Below are 21,609 nucleotides of genomic sequence, written 5' to 3' on the forward strand. Positions count from 1 at the left end.
CTTGAGCACTGGAATTGAATGGTCCCAGTGAAATGTAAACTCAAAGTGATCAGGACCTATCAGCCAAAGTTGTTGCATTGTTGAATGGATGCTTGTGTTGTAACTGGGAACAGCTTGTATAATGGAAGAACTAATTTTGGAGCATTTCAATGCTATAATCCAGAGTATTTTCTGGTCATAGTCGTACAGCATTGAAATGGGCCCTTTGACCCAACTTGCCCATGCTGATCAAGATGCCCCATTTGACACTTGTCCCACTTGTCCCACTTGCCTGCATTTGGCCTATATCCATCTAAACCATCCTTTTATAAATGTTGTTATAGTACCTGCCCCAATGATCTCCTGTAGTTTTTGCTGCATTCAGTGCTCTCAGCTGTTTCTTGAAGTCATGTGAATTGTCTCAATGAGGATTTCAAGGATGCAAAGTTAGATCATCCCGTTGATATTTCCAGCTGAAATGGTTTTGTTTACATCCTGTGCTTTGATATTGTTGAAGATAGGATCATTCTTCAAATCACTGCCCCTTGTGTTTTAATTCTCTACCACCACTCCCAACTCAATGAGGGAGGACTTTGTGGTTATATAGTTGGTTTGATATGTCTTCGGAATACTTGCATACAACATAGAACAGATAAACTCAAGAACAGACTCTTCTGCCCACAATGTCTGTGCCAAATATATCCATATGCTTATCCATCAGCCTCAGCAGTGCGTACCATGTACATTGTGTAAAATAAAAACTTGCTCCACACACCTCCTTTAAACTTTGCCCTGCCCATCTTAAAGCTTTGCCCTCTAGTATTAGATTTTTCCTAGAGAAAAAAAGTTCTGGCTGTCTATTCTGTCATGGCCTGTCATCAATTTATATTCTTCTATCAGATCGTCCTGCAATCTCCGGTGTTTCAGAGAAAACAATCCGAGTCTGCTCAACTTCTGATTGTGGCTAATACCCCCTTTATATTTTTTCCTTGAATTTGACCCCCCAAACACTTCACAGTTGCTTGGATTAAACATCGTCTGTCATTTATCCGCCAACTTATATAAGTGATCTGTATACTCTGCAGCCTATTTTTGTTTTTTGTTTTTATTCCTGTTTCGAGTATGTGTATTCTTGTAATGCAGCATCACCAGGTTGGGAACCAATAATAAGCCAGTTGGCCCTCAAACCAACTCCACAATGTAGTATAACTATGGTCAGTCCTTTACCTCAAAGCCAGATTCCTATCATCTTCCCACATGCCTTGATGCCCTTTGTATCCAGAAACCTATTTATCTCCTTTAAATGTATGCCCCATCTCTGTCTCCATCATCACTTTTGTTAAAGAATTCCACATGTTTATCCAGCAGTATCTGTGAATAGAATGGAATTATCAGAGTGAGGCTAAACACAAATTGGAGGAACAGCATCTCATATTTTGCCTGGGCAGCTTGCAACCCAGGAGTATGAATATTGACTTCTCTAACTTAAAGTAACCCCTGCATTCCCTTTCTCCATCCCTCCCCCACCCAAGTCACTCCAGCTTTTTGTTCTCACCTAGCAAACAGCCAACAATGGCCTGGTTTCCTTTATCATTGTTACTTTTTTGCATATCTTTCATTCATTTGTTTTACTACATCATCGTCTATCTCTCTCGTTTCCCATTCCCATGACTTTCAGTCTGAAGAAGGTTCTCAACACGAAATGTCACCCATTCCTTCTCTCCAGAGATGTTGCCTGTCCCGCTGAGTTACTCCAGCATTTTGTGTCTTAATGAATGGAATGGATCACTTTTTTGGGTCGAGACCCTTTAGACTGATTGCAGTAAAGGAATTGTAGTTCTCCCCTCACTACATTCAGCCTGAAGAAGCATTTTGACTCCATTTACAGATGCTGCCTGACCCACTGTGTTACCGCATCACTGTTTTACTCCAGTCTACGTAGCCTTGGTAGAATTTTGAATGTTTCAATCGGGTCCCCATTTATTCATTCAATGAATTGAGGACAAGTCAATCCAGTTTGGTTCCTGCCATTCCTCTCTGGTAAATATATCCTTGTATAAACAAAGGTGTGGATTGGTCAAAGCCCTATAAATTGCATTAAAATATCCATGTACCTGTACTTAAAACTTCTCTCAGTTAAAGCAACTTACCACTTAAATAGATTTAAGAGATGGAATCTGAGAATTCATTCAGCACAGGTGGCCACTTGATTATTATTTTTTCATGATCTAGGTATTGCTGACAAAGGCAGCATTTATTGTCCATCCCCAATTACTCTTGAGACATAGTGGTGAGCAGTTAATCTGAACTGGTGTAATCTTGCATTTGCAAACTTTATTGAGATGTTGCCATCCTCATCAAACCCTTTTTCAAATTTGTTTGTGTAGCAGTATATTTTTGCCTATTCCTTTGAAAGTTTTGGGGAAACTAAATGGCTTACTTTTCACTTTTTATTTTCCCATTTATAAGATTTGAAGAAGCAAAGCTATCCAAGAGAACTGCTATCCAATTAAATTGTGTGGATTTGATATTGCTTTGAAACCGTGTCCAAATGAGACCAGCCTGCTTTAACAGCAGCTTTCTCTGTGGATATGCAGGGGCATGGGTTACGTGATGGTCTTGGCATCATGTTCGACACAGACATGTTCGACACAGACATTGTGAGCTGATGGGCCTGTTCTTGTCCTGTACTGTTCTGTCTCCTATAATAAAACAATGCCCCCTCAATACTTTATTTGAGGGGCTTGATACATTATATCTTGATATCAGATTAGTACTTTAAATATGCTTCCTGTTTACCTGCACAAGTGGATTTTGTCACATAGATGAAAGCACCCTGAATTTCTCTGAACCCTAATTTGCTAGTATGTTATAACAAGGAACTGCAGGTGCTGGTTTATACCAAAGATAGACACAAAATGCTAGAGTAACCCAGTGGGTTGGACAGCATCTCTGGAGAAATTGGATTGGTTAATTTTTGGGTTAGGGCCCTTCTTCAGACTTGGGTGACATTTCGGGTTGGGACTCTTCAGTCTGAATAACGGTCCCGACCCAAAACATCACCTATCCATTATCTCAAGGGATGCTGTCTGACCCCTAAGTTATTCCAGCATTTTGTGCCTAATTTGCTAAAGTTAACTGGTTGACATTCTTTTTTTGTCATGAGCATTATAAAAAGATGTAAGTGTAAGCCATATAGCTACTTGATATTACATTGCCTTTCAAAAATGGAAAAGATCTTCAACCCTGGCACCAATGCTAATGCTGGAACTTAATCCTGCTTAAATCTTGATTTTTCACTGCTGATATCTGCCTGAGCCAGTAGTGGCATCTTCCACCTGGTGGGTTTTGGCAATCCCCTGACTTGTTCTCCCTTTGTAGACTGCTTGCGTATTCTAGTAGCACAGTGAAGGCTCACAAGCGCTCTTTGAGCCTGTGCCAGATTTAAATTGGCATGAGCACAGCTGAATGAGAGATATTAGCTATTAACGTTAGTAATGGTAAATATTTTTAATCTAGATTATTTTTAGTATTTTTAATAATAGCTTTGTACAATACATTGGAATATTTTGAGTGTAATTTTGTTTTACAACTGGTCCTAAATCTGAACATTTTATAAATGGGCACTGAGGTGGATGTAAACCTTGCTTTCCATTCTTTGAATGCAGCAATGGCAGCACTTTGACAGAGGCTACTGAACACGCATGCTGAGCTATGGCAGAAGCCTTGGTTTTATCCAAGGGAGGAGATGTGAGAATGGAGGAAGATCTCGTCAAAAAGCAAGCTGTAGATGCAGGAAATATGAAACAACATTGAAAATGCTCATCAGCTCAGGCAGTGTCTGTCGAGAGAGAGAGTTTTGGCCTGTGATCTTGCATCTGAAGTGGGAAAATTAAAAAATATAGTGCATATTTTCAACTGTTGAGAAAGGTTGGGTGTTCTTAGGGAATTTCTGTAATTGGATGGAGACCAAGAGAGAGTAAATGGCACAAGTGGTGAAGTCCTATAATCACAGATTAATTGACAGGGGGAGATGCAATCTGAAGGATGGTGGTGACATTTGTGTGGGGGATACTATTATGCTCGGGTAGTTTGAGATCGAGAAGGAGGTGGTGTTCGGTTTCTTGAAGTGTATTAATGTAGATAAATCTACAGGACCTGATGAAATGTATCCCAGGCAATTAAGAGATGCAGGAGAGGAGATTTAAGGGGCCCAGAGGAGAATTTTTGTATCTTTTCCAGCCACAGGTAAGGTCCCAGAGGACTAGATATAGTCAATGTTGTTTATTTGTACAAAAAGGGAAACTAGATAAGGTCCAGGAATTTTTTAGCTATACAGCACCATATCAGCAATAGGGAAACTATTGGCGAGGAATCTTCGAGATAGGATTTACTTGAATTTGGCAGAGAACAGGCTAATTAGAGACAATCAGCATGGCTTTGCCTATGGCCGGTCATGTCTTATGAACTTGATTGAGGGTAGAGCAGTGGATGCTGTCTGCATGGATTTGAATGAGGCATATAATAAAGTTCCTTGTGGTAGAAGAGTTTAAGATTAAGATGAATGGAATCCATGGTGAATTGGTCATTTGGATTCACAACTCTCTTACTCGTAGACAGGGGGTCGTGGCGGAATGGTGTTCTGGCTGGCAGTCTGTGACCAGTGGATCGGCACAGAAATGGCAGATGGAGTTCAATTTGACTAAGTGTGAAGGGGGAGACACTGAAATTGAGAGTTATTATAGTTGCTGGAAATCAGTAATAAAACAATGATGGGAATATTTGGGTTTGGCAGCAACTGAAGAGAGAAAATTAGTTAATATTACAGGTTGATGATGTTTCCTCAGGGTTGGTGAGTTTTTACACAAGGGTGGTTATCTGAAATTTTTTAATTCCATGTTGATCTTGAGGATTTAGGTGCTTAGTTGCAAGCAAATAAGCTATTCTTTCGCCATACTTCGGGCTTTAGAACATGGCAGGAGGCCAGAGCCAAATCAAAATGAAAATGGGATAGAGAATTAGGGTGGCAAGCAACTGGATGTTTGGGGATGCCCATGTGAACTGAATGGAGACTTACTGCAAACTTGTCACCAAATTTGCATTTGGCCTCCATTGTAGAGGAGACTATCCCAAGCATGAATGGGGTTTCTTAAATTAGTCGTTTTCTAGGTATATTGCCACTGTATTTGGAAGAAGTGTATGGGAGCTTGGGTGAACAGGAAGGAAGAGAAAAAAGGGCAAGTGTTGCATTTCTTGCATTGAATTGACATGTTGTTGATAGAGCTGGAGAGTTGTGGAGGAGCTATCACTTTAAGAATGCTAAAAGGGATAAAAATGTTTGTCAAATGATGCATTATATTTAAGATATGGAAAGTATGGATAATCTGTTCGCATGAAGACTGGTAGTTTGTGGGGGACCTTACACTGGAGGGAAGAGTAAAAGTAAAAGTGCAGGAAATAAAGTTTACATCGTTGAGAAGTAAGGGAAGGAATCTAAATTGGGTAACAGCTACAATCGAGGAAAAGCTAAGTTTTTTTTGGGGAAACACAATTGTGAGGGCAAGATAATTGGGTGGCGTAACAGTAGAGGTGCTGTTTTACAGCGCCCGAGACCCAAGTTCAAGCCTGACTATGGGAGCTGTCTGTACAGAGTTTGTTCTCCCTGTGACCTTGGGGGGGGGGGGTTCTATGATTCTTTAATGGACATTAACCTGTGTGCTGAAATGGAGACAAAAATGTTAAAGAAGGGAAAAGTCAGGTGGACTATGTGAAAATAAGAAGAAAATGGAAATTGTCAGCAGAAGTGATGAAATTAGAGTTTTATGTGAGAGCAGGAAACAGTACCAATAAATCATCAATGTAATGGGTATGGGGTGAAAAAGACTATCTATATACAACAAGGTGGCATAGCTTGGGATCTTAGTGTTCCCATTGGTACACCTTTGATTCAAAGGGAGTGAATGGAGTTAAAGCAGTTGTTTGGTGTGAGAAATCTCAGCCAGATGAAGGTAGCTGGTGGAGAGACTGGTAGGCTCCCCCTGTTCAATGAAGAGGCAGAGTCCTGAAGGCACTGATGTGGGATGTAACTGATGGAAGAAACAGATATCTAGAGTGAGAACAAACTGCTTGTGATCAGGAAACACAAAATGGCAATTGGTACCAAAGGGCTGCAATGAGATGGCTGATCTTGTGACCAATGTTTTGCATCCTCATCTTTTTGCTGTTGTACTGATTGGCCATGCTTCTGGCTTGGGTATGCACCATTTACTTGTCAGTTTTTGAGATGGATGTCAGGTGTCAAGATCTTATTTCAGAGAAGGCTCAATTACAGATCACCTAATGGATGTTGGAATATTTCAATCAACTTTTATATTAAAGGCAGATTAGCACTTAAACATTGTAACTTTATTTACTCTGAGTACCCCAAACCTTTATCTAGGGAAATTACATGATTAAGTAACATGTTTAGTAGCCTATGATATTTTGGAAATTACTAGTACTTATTTAACAGTTTCTTTGTGGAGCAAATTCATTCAGACATTAACATCAACACGTCTGATGTATGTATGATGGTCAGCATTAATGTGGTGTGTATTTATTGGCATAATACTTCAGATAATAATAATGTCAAATTAATTCCTAATGTAGTCGGCCGCTAGATCGTGAAAGACCCCTGCGAGGACGTGGAGGTGGAAGAGGGCGTGGACGTGGACGTGGTTTGGGAAGAGGTGATGGTTTTGACTCCCGTGGAAAACGTGAATTTGACAGGCACAGTGGAAGTGACCGATCGTAAGTTAATATTAACTTAAGTAAGCATAGTCATACAACATGAAAACGGGCCCTTCAGCCCAACTTGACCATGCTAACCAAGATGCCCCATCAACACTAGTCCCGCCTGCCTGCGTTTGGCCTAAACGTTTCCTATCCATGTACCTGTCCAAATGTCCTTTAATGTAAAAAAACTTGTAAGGTTCTAAGGTTTTTTATTTTGTTATATTGACCTGGAAGTACTGCTAAAAATGTTAGCTTAAAGTAAAATGAAATCTTTCTCATTAAGAAATGGACTTCTGTTTACTGTTGGTGCCAAGAATTGCATGATAGTATAATGGGTACCTGTACAGGCAGTCCCTGGGTTACGCACATGTTCTATTCCGAAGCACGGTTCCTAAGACTATTTCTCTGCAAGTCTGAAATATCGGTTTACTTTAGCTACCCATATACTGCACTAAATACACCTGCTATAATTCTTTCGTTTCATTAAGTAATCACCCGAAAACTACCCACAATTAAACTAACGGAATATATACAGTTCAGTTTAGAGTTGAACGTGGAACAGGCCCTTTGTCCCACTGAGTCCACGCTGAGCAGTAATCATCCATACGCTGTCCTTAGTGTGCAGCATAGAACTAATTTACAAAAGCCAATTAACTTACAAAACCTACACATCTTTGGAACGTTTTCAAATGTAACCATCATGTCTTTGGAGTGACCGGAGAAAACCCAGGCGGTCACAGGGAGAACGAACGTACAATGTACAGACAGCACCCATAGTCAGGATTAAATCCGGGTCTCTGGTGGCAAAACTGGGTAAGGCGCAACAAGGCCGCAAAATTCTACCACTGTGCCACCCCTTACTGCATTCAGTCATTGATGAATACCATGAAACATTATTATACTAGCTTGAAAGATGTATAGGAAAATTTGTGTAAAATTTGATTTCCATAAGTTTCATTCATAACCCGGGGATGCCCTCAACTTAGTGATGTTATTATGAGTTTTTAAAAACTGATTAATTGTGTATATACAGCAGAAATATAGAGAGAATAGTTTCTCTTCCAGTAGTCTGAAACCAGAGGACAAACGAGGTGGCAGTGGATCGCATAACTGGGGAACTGTGAAGGATGAACTTGGGTTAGTATTTAAAAACTTGATTTATTTTTAATTTAACAGCATGTACTTTCACTTTCCTTGTTCTGAAGACTGCCTGACTAAATTTATCTTTTATGCTACCTTCTCCAATCATGGCAGCGAACTTGATCAATCTGCTGTTACTGAAGAGGCACCTGAGGGAGATGAGCAACAAGTAGTTGATTCTGAGAACAAGTAAGTTTTAAGAAAATATTTTTAATTAATCCATTTATAGAGTCATAGTCGTACAGCGTGGAAACAGGACCTTTGGCCCCATGACCACACCGACCAACGTGCCCCATCTACACTAGTCCCAACTGCCTGCGTTTGGCATATATCCCTCTAAACCTATCGTATTCTTGTACCTGTCTAAATATTGTTTCTTAAATATTGCGATAGTACCTGTCTCAACTGCCTCTGGCAGCTTATCCATACATCCACCACCCTTTGTTTGACATCTAATATTGAATAAGCTAAAATTTACCTTTAATAATTGTCAAGAAGACTGAAAGTTTGGTCTGAAATGTCCACATCAGATTCATCATTTGACAGTTAACTCAAGTCAAGTCAAGTCAAATTTATTTGTCACATACACATACTCGATGTGCAGTGAAATGAAAGTGGCAATGCCTGCGGGTTGTGCACAAAAAGAATTACAGTTACATGCATATAAATAAAGTTAATAAGTTACTAAACATAGCACAAAAAGTGTCGACAAAAATTTAGTCTCTGGGGTTATCAAAGTTGACAGTCCTGATGGCCTGTGGGAAGAAGCTCCGTCTCATCCTCTCCGTTTTCACAGCGTGACAGCGGAGGCGTTTGCCTGACCGTAGCATCTGGAACAGTCCGTTACTGGGGTGGCAGAGGTCCCTCATGATCTTGCTTGCTCTGGATCTGCACCTCCTGATGTATAGGTCCTGCAGGGGGACGAGTGTAGTTCCCATGGTGCGTTCTGCCGAACGCACTACTCTCTGCAGGGCCATCCTGTCCTGGGCAGAGCTGTTCCCAAACCAGACTGTAATGTTGCCGGACAGGATGCTCTCTACAGCCCCAGAGTAGAAGCAATGAAGGATCCTCAGCGACACTCTGAATTTCCTCAGTTGTCTAAGGTGGTAAAGGCGCTGCTTAGCCTTACCCACCAGTGCGGCAATGTGCGTTGCCCACGTTAGATCCTCTGCGATGCGGACTCCCAAGTATTTGAAACTGCTCACCCTATCCACAATAGACCCATTTATCTCCAGTGGCGTGTACGTCCTTGGATGTTTAGCCCTTCTGAAGTCCACAATCAGCTCCTTTGTTTTAGTGACATTCAAGAGGAGGCTATTGTCCTGACACCAGAGTGCCAGATCAGCCACCTCCTCCCGGTAGGCCTTCTCATCGTTGTTGGAGATCCGGCCCACCACCACAGTGTCATCAGCAAACTTGATGATGGAGTTTGAGCTGAACCTGGCCCTACAGTCATGTGTGTACAGGGAGTACAGTAGGGGGCTAAGGACGCAGCCCTGGGGGGATCCTATGTTCAGGGTGAGGGAGCTAGATGTGTGTTCCCCCATCCTGACCACTTGGGGCCTGGCAGTGAGAAAGTCCAGGACCCAGGCACACAGAGGGGTGCTAAGCCCCAGTTCCAGCAGCTTTTCAACCAGTCTGCTGGGGACTATTGTGTTGAATGCTGAACTAAAGTCAATGAACAGCATCCTCACATAGCCCCCCTGGCTGTCCAGATGAGAGAGAGCGGTGTGTAGAACCTGGGAGACCGCATCATCCGTGGACCTGTTCGGACGGTATGCGAACTGTAGTGGGTCCATGTTGCGAGGAAGGAGGGCGCAGATGTGCTTCTTGACTAGCCTCTCCAAGCATTTCATGACAACCGAGGTGAGGGCCACCGGTCGGTAGTCATTTAAACACGCTGGAGAGGCATTCTTTGGCACCGGTACAATGATGGATCTTTTGAAGCATGCAGGGACCACGGACTTTGCCAAGGAGAGGTTGAATATTGTGGTGAGCACTGGAGCAAGCTGAGTAGCACAAGACTTTAGTACTCGCCCAGATATACCATCTGGGCCTCCAGCTTTCCTCGTGTTCACACGCGTCAGAGCCCACCTCACCTCATGCTCGGACACCGAGAACGTGTGCACATCCCCGGCGGTGGATCCCCCTCCAGCCTCGCTAGCCAGCGCCCCTTCGGTGCTGTTTTTAGACGGCGAGCTGGTGGTGTTACCCGTCTCAAACCGTGCGTAAAAAGAGTTCAGGTCATCAGCTAAGGAGGAGCCGGCACTTCCGGTTGAGGGGGTGCTGGACCTGTAGCTAGTTATAGTCCGTAGCCCCTGCCAAAGGCGCCTGGTGTCCTGCTGCTCCATCTGTGACTCCATCTTGTCCCGGTACCTCTTTTTTGCATCCTTCACTGCCCTTCGCAGTCGGTAGGACTCTCCCTTGTAGTCGTCCATGTTGCCGGATGCCAGGCCGGAGTTGTAAGCAGCGGTGCGAGCATTCAAGGCCACGCGAATAGACCTGTCCACCCAGGGTTTTTGGTTAGGGAAGATACTGACCCTTACCGTGGGGATGATGGTATCGGCTATAGTGGCAATGAAGTCCGTAACCGCTTCCGCAAACTCATTTATGTCTCTGGAACTTTCTTGGAACATGTTCCAGTCGACTTCGCTCAGTGCATCCTGCAGCATGGCCTCTGAATGGTCAGCCCACCGCTTTACGTCCCTCGTCACTGTCGCTTCCCGTACTATCCGTTGTTTATACTCTGGCAGCAGGAAAATGGCAGCGTGGTCAGATTTCCCAAAAGGAGGGAGAGAAACGGCCTTGTAGCCTTTCCTGAACGGCGTGTAGCAGTGGTCCAAAGTTCTTTCCCCCCTGGTGACACACGTGATGTGTTGGTAGAAGTTGGGCATGACCTTTTTGAGATTTCCCCTATTGAAGTCTCCAGCCACCAGCACAGCCGCATCAGGGTTCTTGTTTTGGTGTTGACACAACACATCGTGTAGGGTCGACAGTGCCACGTCGGTGTCCGCATGCGGTGGGATATAGACGGCTGTGATGATCACCGAGCTGAACTCCCGGGGTAGGTAGAATGATCGGCGTAGGATAGTTAGATGTTCCAGGTCTATTTGCCATAATGTGATACCATTGGATCCTGAAATGGGTTTTGAACGACAGCACTGAAACCACCTTTCTCCACTACCATGTTGTTCATTTTGTTTTGGCCTATGCTTAAACCATTATCCATATCTTTGTTATCTTTAGGCTCGACCATCCCAGTGCATTCATTCTTGTCACCCATTCCTTCTCCCCAGAGATGCTGCCTGACCCACTGAGTTACTCCAGCTTTTTGTATCTACCCTTGATTTAACCAGCAGTTTTTTAAATGTTTATCCTAAAATTATTTGCCTAAACGTTCATGGTCTTGCTTCCTTTTTTAGTTTTCTGTTAGCAATAGTCCTATAACCTTTGCAAGAATTCCACTCCTTGTATTCTGGTCTTCTGATAATCCGGAAATTTAATTGTTCCTCCACTTATGTTGCGCCTTCAGGTCCTGGTCTTACAATCCACAACCTCCGCTCCGTGCTCCACCTACCAATTCACATTGTTGCTCTTCTTCTTCTCTTTGCATACTTGACTTTGTTGAACCTTTAGGTATCTGCTACAAACATCTTGTGTGATTGAGTGATCATGTGAAGAACCTTGAAATATTTTGCTACTATTCTATGGCGTCTTATAGGAAAATATGTTTGTTCTGCAGTGATATCAGGGATGTGTGAAAATTTCAATAGTCAAAATCTAGTCCTTGTAACTAATCCGGAGTGTATTCCTACACAATCTTAAACTCAATATGAAGTGCATGAGTATTTAATTTTTCTACAATTCACTTCTTTGTCATGCATATTCTATATTATGATGCAATCTGTGAATGTACAAGAAAAGTTCCTAAAAATTGCGACTTTAATAAAACTTAACCCCAAATTGTTTATTAGTGCAACTGGATGAAATTGGAAATTTCCTGCCCTGTCGGAAAGATGGGCAAAAAAGCAGTTCAGATAGAGCACGTGAAAATAAGGAAGATTGCTGCATTGAATGAAATTGGTGAACCTGATGTGCAAAATGTAATTCCTTGCCGCAAGAATATATGTGCAGTATTTGCTTAGATCAGTTTTGAATTGAAAGCTGAATACTACTATTTAAGTATGTTTTAAGAGTACAGGAATGGAAAGGATAGGTGCCAGTATTGCAGCTTGAAGCATTGGAATGAGAGTGGAACAAAATCAGAATCTGTACTTGCTGGAATGGGGGCAGTTAGAATGCGTTTGAATGTTGTGGAAAATATATAGGATGAGTGCATTCTTTTAATTAATATGTCAGTAGATATAGGTAGAAAGGTGGATTAATTTCTGTAATATGCATAAAGCCATTTTATTTTTTAACTAGATGTGACTGCATTAACACCAGGGAATTGAGTGATATGATGGGCTATATAGGGATATATCTGAAATGATGAATAGCCAAGTGATAATGGGACTGATTAGATGCAAACCAGATTTCAATTGGACAAAGAGCCAACTGGGAAAGACTAGAGTCATACAGCGTAGAAACGGGCCCTTCAGCCGAACTTGCCCACGTCAATCAACATGTCCAATCTACATTAGTCCCACCTGCCTGTGTTTGGCCCATATCCCTCTAAACCTATCCTATCCATGTACCTGTCCAATTGTTTCTTAAACGTTGCAATTGTCCCTGCCACAACTAACTCCTCTGGCAGCTCGTTCCATACACCCACCACCCTTTGTGTGAAAAAGGTACCCCTCAGATTCCTATTAGTCTTTTCCCCCTTGCCCTAAACCCATGTCTTCTGGTTCTTGATTCCCCTACCTGGGCAAGAGACTCTGCATCTACCTGATCTATTCCTCTCATGATTTTGTACACCACCATAAGAACACCCCTCATCTTCCTGTGCTCCAAGGAATAATCACAGCTTGCTCAACCTCATAGCTCAGACCCTCAAGTCCTGGCAACATCCCCTTAAATTAAATGTTCTCTGTACCCTTTCCAACTTGACGACATCTTTCCTATAACCTGGTGCCCAGAACTGAACACAATATTCTAAATGCAGCCTCGCCAATGTCTGGTATAAATGCAACATGACCTCCCAACTTCTGTACTCCATACTCTGATGAAGGCCAATGTGCCAAAAACCTTTTTGACCACCCTGAGATGCCACCTTCAAGGAACTCTGTACCTGCACTCCTAGATTCCTCTGCTCTACAATAGTCTGCAGAGCCATACCATTCACTGTTGGTCGTACCCATCCATATTAGACTATCCAACATGCAACACCTCACATTTCTTTTTTTTTAAATTCCATCTGCCATTCCTCAGCCCACATGGCCAACTGATCAAGATCTTGCTGCAAATTTTGACATCCATCTTCACTATCTGCAATACTACCCACTTTTGTATCATCTACAAACTTGCTAATAATCTTACCATGTACATTCTCATCCAAATCATTGATGTAGATGGCAAACAGTAATGGGCCCAGCACTGAACCCTGAGGCACACCACTAGTCACAGGCCTCCAGTCTGAGAAGCAACTTTTCACCATTACCTTCCATTATCCTCCTTCCTTCCTTGAAGCTAATTTTCTATCTATTCAGCTATCTCTCCTTGTTTCCCATTAGATATCTAACCTTTCAGAGTAGCCTACCAAGTGGAACCACATTGCATGCTTTGCTGAAACCCATGTATAGAAAATCTGCTCTGCCCTCATTAACCATCTTCAAAGCACTCAATCAGATTTGTGAGACACGTTCTCCCATGTACAAAATCATGCTGACTCTCGCTAATCAGACCTTGTCCATCTAAATGAATGTATATGCCATCCCTCAGAATACTCTCTAGTAACTTTCCAACTACAGATGTTAAACTCAATGACCTACAGTTCCCAGCCTTTTCCCTGCAGCCCTTCTTGGAGGCACAACATTTGCCACCCTCCAGTCTTCCGGCACCCTCGTGTATTTAATTGCGACTCATAAATTTCAGTCAGGGCTTCTTCAATTTCCTTTCGCACAATGTTCTCGGATATATCTGATTGGTCCGGATTTGTCTACATACGTGTCAGTACCTTCCGCACCTCTTCGACCCTAATACTGACTGCTCTCAAAACACTTCCAGTGACTGCCCCTAGTTCCTTAGTCCTCTTGTCTTTGTCCACGGTAAAAACATAGGAGAAATACTCATTGAGGACCTTGCCAATCTCATGTGGTTCCACACTGGGATGACAGCTTTGATTGCGGTGGGATCCCACTCTCTCTGTAGTTACCCTTTCCCCCTTTACGTGTAAAAGGGCTGAAGTGCATTTACTTCAGTGCAAGGAATATTGTGTGTAAAGCTGATGAACTTAAAAACGCCTGGATCAATGCTTGGAATTATGAGGTTCCATTACGAAGCCATTACGAAAACACAAGGGACAACACTGCAGCTTAACGTACCTGGGTTTTGATGTTTCGGACTGGAGGGGTGGGGGGGGTTAAAAGAGGCGGAGGAGTTGCTTTACTAATCGGGGGGAATGGCACAGAAATACTCAGGGCATGCTGGTGGATATGTTTACTGGGGCATTATGGGTTGAACTAAAAAATAAGGTACAAATAAGGGCGGCACGGTAGCGCAGCGGTAGAGTTGCTGCTTTACAGCGAATGCAGCGCCAGAGACTCAGGTTCGATCCTGACTACGGGTGCTGCACTGTAAGGAGTTTGTACGTTCTCCCCTTGACCTGCGTGGGTTTTCTCCGAGATCTTCGGTTTCCTCCCACACTCCAAAGACGTACAGGTATGTAGGTTAATTGGCTGGGTAAATGGAAAAATTGTCCCTAGTGGGTGTAGGATAGTGTTAATGTACGGGGATCGCTGGGCGGCACGGACTTGGAGGGCCGAAAAGGCCTGTTTCCGGCTGTATATATATGATGATGATGATGAATTACCTTCATGGGATTATATTATAGGCCACCCAACAGCCAGTGGGGGAATATGTAGACATTACTGAAGGATCCAAGAACCACAGGGTTGTTTTAGTGGGTGACTTTATCTTCCCCAATATTGATTGGGACTTAGTCGGGGCAAGAGGATTGGATAGGGCAGAATTTGTTGGTTGTCTCCAAGGTTTCCTTAAATAGTATGTGGATAGTTGAACTCGAGGAGGGATCATACAGGACCTTGTATTGGGAAAACGAGCCTGGCCAGGTGACTGGTGTTAAAGGTGGAAGAGCAATTTGGTGACATTTGTATTGTAGAATTTTGGGAGCATAATAGGAGGAAATCATGATGTCATTGGTCGTTGATACCAGGTGCCTGGCCAAGATAAACGTCTCTAGATATGAGCAGCAGCTATCGAAGAGTAGGAAAAGTTTTAGGAATATTGTTTGGGGCCAAATTAATATTCATCTGGTAGAAAATGATTTAATGTCAGCCAGCAAGGATTTGAGAATAAATTGTATTTAACCAATTTAACTACGTTTTGAGTTAAGGTGTTGGTGACGATATTGCAATTGAAGTGGTGTACATGGATTCCTAGAAAGCTTTTGATGTCATTCCATGTGATGTAATGAGAATTAAGTGGGCTATGAAAGAAAATGGTGTGTTATTTTTCAGTGTGGTTAGAATCTGGAATGCACTGCCTATAAATGTGGTGGAGGCAGATTTCATTGTAGCCTTCAAGAGGGAATTGGGTAAATATTGCACAGATAAATAAATATTTGCAAGACTACAGAGAGGAAGGGTGTGGAATTAGAATTGATGTAGTAGAGTGCCAGCATGGACATGAGCAGATTGGGAGCTTCCTGTGTTGTAACTATTTCTGTGATTCTGATATTCGCTGAAATATAATTGAAATTTTGTGAACTCCGACCGTGGTTGCTTAAAATATCTCGTTGGAAAAGCAAATAGAATAGAATAAAGTTTAAGTTTTAAGATTTTGTCATGAGCAAGTGTGCAATCTGGTTCTTGTTCAGAAAATATTACAGCTCAAAATTGGACTTCTGTGGTTCTATCCTGATTAATGCTTACCTGCCCTCAGGGAAAATGAAGTAGAAGAAGTCAAGGAGGAAGGTCCAAAGGAAATGACTCTCGACGAATGGAAAGCCATGCAAGATAAAGAACGGGCAAAAGCTGAGTTTAATATTCGCAAACCCAATGAGGGTTGTGATAGCAGTCAGTGGAAAAAGGGTTTCGTTTTGCGCAAGCCTAAAACTGAGGAGGTACGCATGGCACAATTTGGATTGCAGAACAAAACTGTTATATTACCTTCATTATCTTGTTTTTTTTTGCAGTAAATATTTTTTCATAGAACTTGTGAAAATATCAGTTTCACTATTATGAAAGTCACTGAACTGTTTCTCGTCTTTATAAATTGTATAAGGTTTAGGTTTATTAGTGTCACGTGTACTAAGGTACCATGAAAAGCATGATATTGCATGCTATCCCAAACAGATATATCATACATCAATACAATCAGTTCAAACTCTAGTACAATAGATGGAACAAAGGAGAAGATACAAAGTGGAGAATATGGTTTGCAGCAGTGTAGCGCATCACTTCGTTAGACAAAGTCCAATGTAATCACTGTAGTTGAGGGGAATCGAAACCGCGACCTAGCTTTTAAAAGAACCGTTCAGAAGCCTGATAACAGAGATGAAGAAATTGTTCCTGAGCCTAGCCATGAATATTGTTTTTTTTCCTTTTCAGTGGTTAGTGACCATGCATATTTGTAACTCTGTCATTACCAACAATGTGTATTCAGATTTCTTTTGCATTTTTATTTGCTAGAAACGTTTTGAGAATGAAGATGTCAGTCCTTTGGAATATACGGTAATTCATTCTAATTTTTCAATTTTCTTTTAGTGTATTTGCATACTTGAGCTCGTGCTTTGTCATGAACTTATTTATTAGTATGTCACTTTGGCTGTGATGTTACAAATGTCACTGCATGTTTATAATTTTTGTTGCAGAATTAAAGTCTAATTAAGACCTCATGGAAATTGTCTGCTCTAAATTTTGCCAACAGAAATTTCTCGTTTCTTCAATGATATAATTGTACAGGAGGTTTTGGACCTGTTATATAATTCTCTGGTGTACTAATCTTTGGGATCAATGTTGAGAGCATAATGGATGTTTGGAGTCTCAACAAAGGGAAAACACTAGATATGGGCAGACTTTAGGATTCAATCCATTTATAATCTGGTAAAGCTTGCTTAAACCCTGATAATAGAAGTGCTTATTCAAAAAAAAAAATGGATGATCAGCATCACATTTAATGGGTCATTTCATTTTAAAAGTTCCTGCACAGTAGGCTAAATTCTGGGCAACCTGCAGCCATGAGTGTTGTTGGTCAAATGACTTTTAATTGTATTTAGAATTTTCTGGAATGAAAACTTTTTAACGCCCTGTTGCTGCTTAGGTAAAGGTTACAAAAGGTTACAAAATGTTATTTGATCTGATTTGATTCTTCAATCCTAACTGTTTCTCCCCCCCCAAACAAAAATAACCAGGAGAGTAAGATCATGGTTCCTCATCTGAGTAATTAGCTGCTTCTTGATATCTGGGAAGGAGGTTTGTACCTTTATCAATACAGAATATGAAGCTCTAGCTAATCTATTCCCTTAATATCATGCACTTCTGAAGGAGGAGGAATGACTGGGGTGAGAATTGTGTCGGCTGCTTTCACGAGGCAGTGTGAACTGTAGATGGTTGAGAGTCTGATCTGTGACAGACTGGGCTACATCCACAATTTCTTGCAGTCTTGGGCAGAGCTGTTCCCAAACCAAGCTGTGATGCAACCCTACAGTGTGTTTTCTGCAGTGTATCTGCAGATGTTTGTAAGAGTCATTGCAGGCATGCCAAACATTTTCCATTTTTGGAAGAAGTAGAGGCATTGGTGTGCTTTCATGGCTGTTGCTTCAATTTGGTTGGTCTACGACAGGTCGTTGGTAATGTTCACTCCAAAGAACTTGAAGCTCTCAATTATTTCCATTTCGACACCATTGATGCTGATTAGAGCATACTCGGCTATTTCCTTCTTGTACTCCGCCTCATCATTGTTTATGATCTGGCCCACCACGGTGGTGTCATCTACAAGCTTATAGATGAAGTTAGAGCAGAATTTGGCTTCACTGTTGAGTGTATAGGGGGTATAGTGGGGGACTGAGAAGGCATTGTTGCGGCGTACCAGCATTGAGAATTATTGTGGAGGTTTTGTTGTCGCCTATCTTCACTGAAGTTGGCCTATGGGTCAGAATGTCGAGGATCCAGTGGCAGAGTGTAGTGCTGACTCCTAGTTCCATTAATTTGGAGATGAGTTTGGGTGGAATTGTGGCATTGAAGCCAGAGCTAACAGATGATTAGGTGTCCTTGTTGTTTAGGTGTTCCAGAGATGAGTTTAGAGCCAGGGCGATGGAGTTTGCTGTTGGACCTGTTGCATACTCATTCCTTTCCTGATTAAGTTCGACCCATATAGCCCTGCTGGAAATCCTAAAACCTGAATCCTTGCCCCCTGCATCAGTTCCTCAGCCAGGCATTCATCTGACCTATTCTATTCTTGCCCTAGGTAGCATTTAAGTGAGGCCATCCATTTTGACTATTATTTCAACCCCTTTCCTTACTGAAATCTTCCACAAACCAACTCAAAAATAAACTTCGTTGGACCTCTGCATTAATACCTGCAGCACGGTGGCACAGCGGTAGAGTTGCTACCTTGCAGCACTAGAGACCTGTGTTTGATCCCGGCTACGGGTGCTGTCTGTACGGAGTTTGTACATTCTCTCTGCGACCTGGGTTTTCTCCAGGATCTTGAGGCCTTGGGGTTTGCAACTTTTTGTGAGTTGCCCAAATCTCTCCATGAGTGCAACTTGATAATATGGCTTATATTGTTTCTTTCCTTGAAAGTTGCATGTAAACTTGTCTGCTCTTGAAGTGCAATTTAAATTAAGGTTCACAATTGTAGAGGGACTTTTATATATCCTTGGCTCATAATCAACATTGGCATTCTTGTTGAAATATTAGATCTCATGGAATCTAAGGAGGGATAGCTAAATGGATAGAATATTGGCTTCATTGCATGAAGCAGAGGGTGATCAGAGGGTGATAATGGAAGGTTACTTCACGATTGGAGACTAATGGTGTGCTTCAGGGTTCAATGCTGAGCCCATTACTGTTTGTCACCTATATCAATGATTTGGATGAGAATGTACATGGCAAGATTAGCAAGTTTGCAGAATATACAAAAGTGGGTTGTATTGTAGATAAGTGAAGATGGTAGTCAAAAATTGCACCGTGTAGGTGGGCTGAGGAATGGTTGATGGAATTTAGTCATAGTGCTATAGTGTGGAAACAGGCTCTTCGGCCCAACTTGCCCACACTGGCCAACATGTCTCAGCTTTACTAGTCCCACCTGCCTGCATTTGGTCCATATCCCTCCAAACCTGTCCCTAAATGTTATAGTTCCTGCCTCAACTACCTCCTCTGGCAGCTTGATCCATACACCCACCACCCTTTGTGTGAAAAAGTTACCCCTCAGAGTACTAAAATCTTTTCCCCTTCACTTTAAACCTAAGTCCTCTGGTCTTCAATTCACCCACTCTGGGCAAGAGACTGTGCATCTACCTGATCTATTCCTCTCAAGATTTCTTACACCTCTATAAGATCACCCCTCATCCTCCTGCGCTCCAAGGAATAGAGTCCCAACCTACACAACCTCTCCCTATAGCTCAGACCCTCTAGCCCTGGTAATATCCTCATAAATCTTTGCTGTGACGTTTCCAGCTTGACAACATCTTTCCTATAGCACGGTGCCCAGAACTCAGGACAATACTCTAAATGTAGCCTCACACAACTGCAACATGACTTCCCAAATTCTAACACCGAGAAATGTGAGGTGTTGCATTTTGGAACGTCTAACATGGGCAGGACCTACAAAGTAAGAGGTAGGGCTCTGGGGAGTGTTGTTGAGTAGAGGGATCTAAGTGCAGGTACATAGTTCCCTGAAGGTAGCATCACAGGTAGATAGGATGGTCAAAAAGTATTTTGGCACGTTGGCCTTCATCAGTCATCGGGGTTGGGAGTCATGTTGTAATGATATCAGACATTGGCGAAGCTGCATTTAGAGTATTGTGTTCAGTTCTGGGACCATGTTATAGGAAAGATGTTGGAAAGGAGACAGAAGATTTTTACGAGGATGTTGCCAGGACTCTAGGGGGAGGTTGAGCAGGCTGGGACTCTATCCCTTGGAGCACAGGAGAACGATGGGTGATCTTATAGAGGTGGACAAAATCATAAGAAGAATAGATTGCGAAGATGCACAGGGTCTCTTGCCCAGAATAGGGGAATCGAGAACCTGAAGACATAGGTTTAAGAATAGGAATCTGAGGGGCAACGTTTTCACACAAAGGGTGGTGGGTGTATCGAATGAGTGGCAGAGGAGGTAGAAAAGGCAGGTGCTATTGCAATGTTTAAGAAGCATTTAGGCAGATACATGGATAGGTTGTGTTTAGAGGGATATGGGCCAATTGCAAGAAGGTGGAACTAGTTTAGATGGGACATGTTGGTCGGTGTGGGAAAGTTGGGCCAAAGGGCCTGTTTTCACCCTGTGTGACCCCATGACTATTTTTGAAAATTCAGTTAATTTCCTCTTTTGTGGTATGTCGTATTCCCAGTTGTATTTTCAAGTGTGTAGCATTTGAGCTGATGCCAAAAAAAACTGTACAATTTTAAAAGGAGAATCCTATATTTGGAAACCCTTTTTGGGTTTTCCAATTCGGACTACAGGATTCGTTTTAAGAAAAGTAGAGCTTCATTGTTTTCTGATTGTGTTAATTTTTAAGGATGGGATGATCTTATGCTGCCTGTGTTTTGGAAAATTCATTGGGTTTTGAGGTAACAAAAGATTTGTTTGAGTGATTTATAGAACGATTGCATTGAAAGATTAAATTTGCATTAATTTTTTTAAATATTAGGTCTCTACTGATGAATCTGGTCTGGACCATCACTTCCGCAAACCAGCAAACGATATAACCTCTCAGCTGGAGATCAATTTTGGTGATCTGGGTCGCCCAGGCCGTGGCGGCCGAGGCCGAGGTGGCCGTGGCCGTGGTGGTGGTGGTGGTGGTGGTGGTGGTGGTGGCGGCGGTGGCAGTGGCAGGAGCATTCGTGGAATGAGACCAGACAAGGTATCAACGGCTGCTCTTTAGTTTTGGGAGAACGGCTTTTTGTATTTATGTACAATGGAGTGTTAATGAAAACGTAATTGTCCACACTGGCTAATAGCATTATCATTCACTACTAAAACATTGTGTTCTTTGAGTTTCTTTCAAACTGAGGCGATTGGCATGGTGAATTTTACTTGTGAGGCACACAAAAGAAATCTGGCCATAGTTTCTGCTGCTGATCATAACTTAATTTCTAGAGAATCTGCATTTGGATATATATGTTGAAAGGACAGCTTCCATGATTTAACTATTTATACACAATCCGGCTAGATTTGTGTATGAATGTTGACATCCACAATGAAGGATCATCCAATATTGGCATCCATGGTACAGCATTCTTAGTTTAGTTTAGAGTTACAGAGCGGAAACTGGCCCTTTGGCCCTACTAATCCATGCTGACCAGTGATCCCCGTACACTAACGCTATCCTGCACACATTAGGGACAATTACATTTATATCAAGCCAATTAA

The 21,609-nt window shown here is 42.2% G+C and overlaps 1 protein-coding gene across 2 annotated transcripts in view; it reads left to right on the forward strand.

Moving 5' to 3' along the window:
- LOC144597791 (SERPINE1 mRNA-binding protein 1-like) overlaps positions 1–21,609 on the forward strand; it is a 57,261-nt gene that overhangs the window by 27,864 nt on the left and 7,788 nt on the right. The window contains exons 3-8 of one of the 2 annotated variants that reach the window (XM_078407386.1): positions 6,628–6,768; positions 7,807–7,890; positions 8,008–8,082; positions 15,958–16,138; positions 16,707–16,748; positions 20,888–21,100. In XM_078407386.1, the coding sequence (XP_078263512.1) occupies positions 6,628–6,768; positions 7,807–7,890; positions 8,008–8,082; positions 15,958–16,138; positions 16,707–16,748; positions 20,888–21,100 (736 nt within the window). The remainder of the gene's footprint in view (positions 1–6,627; positions 6,769–7,806; positions 7,891–8,007; positions 8,083–15,957; positions 16,139–16,706; positions 16,749–20,887; positions 21,101–21,609) is intronic. The other variant, XM_078407387.1, reaches the window with a different exon arrangement.

The sequence above is a fragment of the Rhinoraja longicauda genome, chromosome 11 (genome assembly GCF_053455715.1).
Source record: "Rhinoraja longicauda isolate Sanriku21f chromosome 11, sRhiLon1.1, whole genome shotgun sequence".
NCBI classification, from domain to species: Eukaryota; Metazoa; Chordata; class Chondrichthyes; order Rajiformes; family Arhynchobatidae; genus Rhinoraja; species Rhinoraja longicauda.